At 36.4% G+C, this 7,727-nt stretch overlaps 1 protein-coding gene across 1 annotated transcript; it reads right to left on the reverse strand.

Annotated features, from left to right (window-relative positions):
- Positions 1-4,134: 4,134 nt before the first annotated feature.
- On the reverse strand, positions 4,135-6,065 carry LOC103133257 (cationic trypsin-3-like). Its single transcript, XM_007545030.2, has 6 exons — positions 5,881-6,065; positions 5,498-5,675; positions 5,215-5,418; positions 4,815-4,927; positions 4,580-4,713; positions 4,135-4,498 (listed from the first exon to the last, which is right to left on the reverse strand). Exons 1-6 carry the CDS (start codon positions 5,915-5,917, stop codon positions 4,343-4,345), a joined length of 822 nt encoding a protein of 273 aa, XP_007545092.1. The 5' UTR covers positions 5,918-6,065; the 3' UTR covers positions 4,135-4,342.
- Between the last annotated feature and the right edge of the window lie 1,662 nt (positions 6,066-7,727).

Below are 7,727 nucleotides of genomic sequence, written 5' to 3' on the forward strand. Positions count from 1 at the left end.
CTCTACGTTTTGATTGTCTGATCTCATTTTGTTTTTGTATTAAGAAAACCAACAATAACTGAATCTGTATTTTTTCTTTGTCTCATTCTGGTTAAATTTTTGTATAAATTTATCCTCATATATTCAATGAATGAAGTGAAAACACATCTAAACATCTGACTGGAATCCCTGCTGGTTGGTCTGACTGGTTGGGTTAGCTGGTTGGTTTTACTGGTTGGTTTAGCTGGTTGGTTTTAATGGTTGGTTTAGCTGATTGGTTAGCTGGTTGGTTAGCTGGTTGATTTAGCTGGTTGGTTAGCAGTTGATTTAGCTTGTTTGTTTTACTGGTTGGTTTAGTTGGTTGGTTAAGCTGGTTGGTTAGCAATTGGTTTAGCTGGTTGGTTTAGCTGGTTTGTTTTAATGGTTGGTTTAGCTGGTTAGTTTAGCTGGTTAGTTAGCAATTGGTTTAGATGGTTGTTTTAGCTGGTTTGTTTTACTGGTTGGTTTAGCTGGTTCATTTTGCTGGTTGGTTTAGCTGGTTGGTTAGCTGGTTGGTTTATCTGGTTGGTATTAGAAACAGCTGTACATCATCAGCACAGCCATACAGATTCTCTCCAGACATAATAAATAAAAATCAGGGGGCTGATTATTAAACCCTGAAGGACTCCAACCAGCAAATCCTCAAACATGCGTAGAAATGAACAGGTTCAAAGAATTTTTTTAAAAACTCATTGCTTTGTGTTAGCCCCTGGACCTTGGCCTGGTCAGCACCATTGATTCAGAGTTACACATTTCCCGCTTTTTATCTTCTTTGTTCTCCAGATCACACAGAAGCTACTGCTGTATTATATTTAGCAGATAAAATCGCGTATGATTTTATGTGCTAAATAAAAGAAAATCATATTTTTCCTCACAGTTATTAATGAATTTTGTTTTTTTGTTACTGTTTGGTGTTTTCATGTTTACATCCTGCGCCTAAAATTCAAAGCATTGTGGGAAATCTTTTAAAAGTAAACGAGGAAACTTGTTTCTGTTTAGAATTGCAGATTGGCCAAACGGTGTAAATTTTAACTTATAGAAACCACTGACATTTTTCTAAATGCTCCAACTAAAGTTACAGAAATACGAAGCTAAAAAAAAAAGCAAAATGTTGACAGAAAATTATAAAGATTTTGCTGGTGAAGTTCAGGATCATTATAACTAAAACTTAACTTTCCATTAACTGACAGAAATGTTAATTGATGGAGAAAAACTATAACTAACTGGAAATATATTGTGTGTTTATAAAACTAAAACATACTGGAAACATAGATATAACATCCTTTGTTTTTGTATTAATGAATCTGCTTCTTAGCCTTTTGAACTGATGTGAAACAGATTTTTTTGTTCCCCACAACAGCCGTTTACATCAACTGTCGGTGATTTACGGCACTCCGCTCCTCGTGAAGGCAAAATGACAACGGCAAAAGTTTGGAGAAAAAAAAACAATCAATAAATCAATATATACTTGTAATTATATCTTCTGTTGAGTATTTGTTGCCCAATCAATGTAAACATAATAACAACACTTTGGTTAATTTTTAGGTATAGAATTCAAAAGGTCAAAGTATGAAAAAAACTAAAACTACTACAAACTAAAACTCAGCAATAATAAAAATGAGCAAAAACTAATTAAAACTGAATTAGACAAAAAGTCACAACAAAATAAAACCACTAAACTGTGAACTCCTGTCTCTCTGCTCTGATAAAACAAAGCTGACCGAACATCCTCAGGGGTCAGAGGTCAAAGCTGTGCTTCATCCTGGGCTTTTCTTTTTGAACAGATTTTAGCTTTTATTGTGCAGAATATCTTACTAATTTAATGTATTTTGATCCTTATTTCACAGTGTTGTGCTTGTATTGTTTTTTATTAAAATTTTAGTGTTTTTATTGTTTCAGTGATTCTTGAGAATAGGCACAAAATGGGTTTTAATTTTCCCATATTTTTTTTATTTCCCAACCTTATGTATGCAAATATGACAAATAATGTATAGAAAATGTGACAATGCTAAGGTACAGGCTCCCAGTTGCGAATTTTTTTTAAAAATTACATTTTTAATCAACCTGACCCAGAACTTTGTCATCAACATCTGACGAAAATAAATCTAAAATGATTTTTAAAATACCCCATTAGTAATATTTTTACTCATTTTACAGACAAATGCTTCTCAAGAAATAAAATAAATATTATTTAAAACAAAAAACAACAAAAAGTCCATCTGATGGAGTTGACAGTGCATGACGGAGTTGACACAGAACTGAAGGTGGTGACAAACTAGTGAGTAAAATGAAAAACTTGATACATGTGAAGTAATGCAATTCATGTAAGATACATTAAAATGAATTAATTGCACAATTAAGTGAGATTTGACAACAATTTCACTGAAAGAGTCAGAAAAACTGATGGAGTTGACATCTGACGGAGTTGACGAAATGCCAAACTACCTCAATTTATATTGAGGTATTTTGAAGGAGGTCATATTGTAGCTCGTCAGGTCCATGAAATCTTTACATTATACCAAAATTAAGCATTTATTTCACAAAATTTCATCAAAGTTTTGTAAACTGTCAGTTATGGAGTTGACACACCATGGTTGTGACAAACAACTTAGGAATAAAACAGAAGAAAAAACTAAAGAATAACATAAGCTAACCAGAGCTAACTAGCTGTAACCCACGTGACCGCCACGCCCCAACCACCTTCCCTTTAAGCCGTCCCTTTAACAGCTGGGACCCTCATGTGTATTTCCGGGTTTCCACTGTGCTGCTGCTCACTGTTGGTTGTGGCGTTGGTTGTTAATAAAACAATCTCAAATGTCCAACTCGACTCATCGCTGAACAAATTCATCCCTAAAACTCGAGGATCTGCGGTTGGGCTTTGTTGATGCCTGGTTTACCTTCTGATGAGAATAAGTAACATCCACTTCCTCAGACAATCCGTTACTCGACGGTCAGGTATTTTTTCTCCCCCTTCATCGACTCGCTTGATGACGGAGGATGGCGAGCTACCCACACACCAACTGGTGGTAGGAAAAAGAGACACTTTCCACACAGGAAAACCAAACGACACTTTCCACACAGGAAAACCAAACGACACTTTCCACACAGGAAAACCAAACGACACTTTCTACACAGGAAACAAAATAAACTCTAAGGGAGTATCTAAAGGAAATGAACAATTTTCCCGTTGCTCTTGGACTTTTGAACTACATTTAGTTTTGAAGTATTATTATTTCTTTGTTGGGTTGGGTTTTTTCCCCGTCCTTGTTTCTTTTGAACAATTTATTTTTGTTTAGTTTTTTTGTTAGTATTATTATTATTATTATTATTATTATTGTCATTATTATTATCATTATTATTTCTACTGCAATAAATAGCAATACAAACAAAGCTCTTCGCATCAGTTGCATCAATTATCCACCCAATCATGACTCCATGCCGTACCTATTTCTGATTTTATAANCCCTGAGACTGTACACGAGCCGTAAGGACGGAGGCAGAGGACTAGTGAGTGTGAGAGCCACTGTCCAGGATGAGACATCCAAGATCCAAAATGAAACATCCAAAGCCAATGACACTTTGATTAACTGCAATAGAAGAAAAGTTTCTACAATAATTTTGTATATTAAATTTGTGGCAACCAGAAGTTGCCATTAATTAGCTTTACCTGTTTTTACATATTTTCTTAAAACGTCTTTCATTCCAAATTTTGACTTTAAAACTTTTTTTAATTATTGAACTTGTATCTTTACTATTTTTTAGTATTTTTAAGTTATTTGGATTTTATTATGTGTTAATTGTATTATGTGAATTCTGTTTCATTATTTTTGTTTACAGCTCTTTTGTCTTATTTATTTATTTAATTTCGAACAGACATAGTTCTAGAGAACATAGTTTAAATTTCTCTAGAACTAAATCAGGAATAGTAATTTCAGAGTTTAGATGCTGCATGTTCATTTCTGATGTAAAATAAAGACAAAAAATGAATAAATTACTTCTGGTGTTCAACTTTATGTGATCTAAAACTCATGACTCATCTAAAACTAGATTAATTTCAGGGAAAATATCAACTGGACAAAATGAACCAAGAATGTAAAGACAATCAACCAGGAAATGTTTCTTTTTCATGCATTTATTGATTTATTTTCCATTTCTGAGACAAAGAAAAGCTCCATTATTGGTTCTCACAGGGAGGTCAAGGTCAGGTGAGAAAAAACAAAACTACTAATCCATCCTAATTCTACAAACCTGGAACAAACGGATGAAGATACAAATATAAAATTATATCAGAGGAAATTTGATGAGAATTTTATTTCATGATAGTTTATGTTTTAACAAGCCCAGTTGTTTGACGTATCCAATCTATGTATTCACACACATCCATAATGAAAGCTGATATGGCACATGCATAATGGTTGTTACTTCCAGCAATCACACCATAAATCTTCCCTTTGAAGGTCACTCCTCCACCAGAGTCGCCCTGTGGGAAAATAAATATTTATATTGTAAAACTGAGAAAGCTTCTATTCAATGTTCAGAGAAATTAAAGACACCAACTTACAGGAGAAGAATCCTTGCCCGCCTCTTGAACACAGAATCTACGATTGTGCCCTTCATAATTCTGGAGACAAGATGAACAGTCATCAACTGTCATGTCGACACACTGAAGATGTGGTGGAATAGGAGCATTGGTCACTGTAGAGAAACATGAGAATCATAAACATGTCCTTTTCTCCACCTTCTCTGTAGAGACAGAAACAAAGATTTTATTCTCATAACTTCAACATTTCTCTCACCTCTCTCATACATGGGGGAGGATTTCATTTTTCCAGAAATGAAGGTTTTCAATGTTCCATAAAATGAGCCGGTTGTCATTGCTCCCTCTCCTGCCAGCTCAACAGAATCACCTCTAAAACACAATAAGAATAAAATGTAAAAATACAAGATATAGAAAATTAATTATGAAGAACAAAGAAAGAACAGAAAATAAATCCAAGAAGGACTTCATCCTCCTCCAGTCCTCAGTGTCCTGTGTCCATTACATGTGTCTCTGGTCCAACACACCTGAGCTGAACGGGTTCTGGTTCTGCTGGTGGCCTGATTACCTGACTCAGGTGTGCTGAAGCAGAAGCAGCAGGACTGGAGGAGTGGAGACAGAAAACCTGAAGTCATGTTTTTGATCAGAGATAGACTTACTTTTGAGGACGATTTCTGCAGTCTGGCAGCGGGACAGGATTGACATTTGTTACTGGTCTCTGAAGCCTCATCAGCATGATGTCATGCTGCTGGCCGTTGTCAGTATAAACCACCCGGTAGTTTTGGTTGGGTTGGATTATCTGATCGTCCTGCTGAGGATTCCTTTGACCCCGTGGATGAACTCTGAGCATTGCTGCCATAGTCCTGCGGAACAGGTTAGATTTTAATGAACACACAGAAAACCTGATCATCTGCAGATAAAACTGTCTTGTTTCTTTCTCACCGTCCTTGCAGCCAGCAGTGAGCTGCAGTCAGGATCCACTCAGGGTGGATCAGAGATCCTCCACACACAAAATGACCATTAGCAGTGATTCTTACATGATAAAGACGCTCGTTGTTGTTACAGTCATGACCTCCAATGATTCTCTTCTGCAGAGAAACATCTGAGTTCACTGAAACACCTGAAGAAGAAAAAGAAGGATTTTATTCAGAAACCAGGTACAAACATGGTGGCTGGAACAGAAAAAGGATAAACAGTTAAAGATTAAAAAGCATCACAGTTTCGGTCTGAAACAGAGTCAGAGGGAAGTTTGAGAGTCACAGAGAGGAGCAGCCTCCCTGGAACCAGTGGAAGTGTCTCCAGTGTCTCCAGTGTGTCCAACTCACCCAGCCCCAGCAGCAGCAGAACCTTCAGCAGAGCCATTGCTGGTCCAGATTCCTGTGAATGTCTGCAGTCCTGCAGCAGCTTTTAAACTCTGTTCACAACTTCCTGCTGGACAGGAAGCCACCAATCACAGGACGTACACCGATCTGTCCAATCACAGGATGGACACCGATCTGTCCAATCATAGGACGGACACCGATCTGTCCAACCACAGGACATGGGTCTCTTCCAGGCTGGCTGGACTGCCCCTTACATCTGATCCACGGCTCTCCAGTTTTCTGTACGTCAGACAGTTTTTATTTCTGGCTGCTCTGTCAGTTTCAGTCCAAATGTTTTCATGACAAAGTAAAGAGCAAAGTGAGCTGAAGATTTGTAGGATTCCTTTAAATTTGGTCGATTAAAACATGGTTAAAACAAGGTTAAAACATGGAAGAGCTACCAGTATGTGAAAACATTCATTAAACTCAACTTGACAACCTGAGACAGATTATCCTTCACTGAAGCATCTACTGCCAGGTTTCCAGCAAACAGCTTGTTGGCGAACACATTGCTAAAACTCACTAAGGTCACCAAACTCTTGGACAGTTATATCTTCTGCTTCAACTCAGGTTGTAAAATCAAGTTTAAAACTGTCCTCAGTCAACATGTCAATACTTTGTGTGATCAATTATATAAAGTGGTTCCTTTGTTAGCACCTGTCACAGTAGCAGCATGTAGTTAAACTGTCATACAAAGTCATTATACTCTGTAACTAGTTTTTTATTAACCCTTTCATGCATGAATTATGATGCTTTGTGTCAAGATTTTTTCCATTGTTTGTTGTTAAGGCATAAAAAGGTAGGACAACATTGTTTTTTTTATTTTTTAGGTGATTAATTGTAATTTTCTCCAAATACAAAGTTGATATTTGAATAATCCATCAGTAGTATTGTTCTTTAGCAGTCATCTGATGTCATGTCACAATATTTTTTTTTACCTGCAAGAGTTAGAAGGAGGGTCTGGGTCGGTCGGCTGTTGTTTTGTCTGTCGCCCATATTTGATTTAACAAAAATAATTTCTTGCATTTGCAGCTGATGGCCAGTAGTTGATAGTGTATTTTATTATGCATTAGTGTCCACTTCAGTGGTCTGTGTGCATTTATAACATAAAAATCCACAAGAAGCACAAGAAAATGGCTTTTAGATAGCTGTTCTCTGTAGTGACCACTATGGTTAACATGATGTCGAACATGTAGTTCTTAATGTAGATTCATTACAATATGTCACATGAAATAATTTAAACATATTGTGATTTTTTTTAAATGCTTGAGTTTACACATTCAGCCTGACAGGAATTCACAAGTTCCTGCACAACTGAGGCTTCAGATATATTTTAATGCCAATTTTTAATACTGACCTAAAATATATAGGGGTATCCATTAAACAGGATAATATTCTATGGATAGCCTGACCAGAGCATTTGGTCAGAGTCTTAGTGGAAATTTCTCTCAGGTTCAGGTTAGAGGAGCAGGTAAAGGTTAAGAGTCTGGTAAGTTTTACAATTATGTGGAAGCAGTTAATGAAATGAAGATGAATCAATGCAAATTCCCAATAAGCTACTGTAAGTAAGATTTATGCGTGTGCGATGAAAAATATAATTAGAGTGCAAACTGACCATTTGCATATAAACAGTTCACTTCAGTTATTTCAGTTATGCTGAGCCAGAGCCTACAGATACATCAGCTTCTTTTTCAACGTTATCTGATTCATCACTATCTGTCTCACGTGCCGTTTTTATTTCAAACTGCTGGCTTGAGATACACACACATCTACTTAAGCAATAGCTTTGTGTCTGACTGTGTCGTAAAATA

This window comes from Poecilia formosa, unplaced genomic scaffold (genome assembly GCF_000485575.1).
Source record: "Poecilia formosa unplaced genomic scaffold, Poecilia_formosa-5.1.2 Scaffold2453, whole genome shotgun sequence".
In the NCBI taxonomy this organism is placed as follows: Eukaryota; Metazoa; Chordata; class Actinopteri; order Cyprinodontiformes; family Poeciliidae; genus Poecilia; species Poecilia formosa.

Bases quoted from the DNA above. Each gene is read 5' to 3' on its own strand.
- LOC103133257 (XM_007545030.2), bottom strand. From the start codon at position 5,917: ATGGCTCTGCTGAAGGTTCTGCTGCTGCTGGGGCTGG. The intron at 4,928-5,214 runs GTAAGTCTATCT...ATTGTGTTTTAG, and splicing joins TGCAGAAATCGTCCTCAAAA to AGGTGATTCTGTTGAGCTGG. The intron at 4,499-4,579 runs GTAAGTTGGTGT...ATTTTCCCACAG, and splicing joins CGGGCAAGGATTCTTCTCCT to GGCGACTCTGGTGGAGGAGT.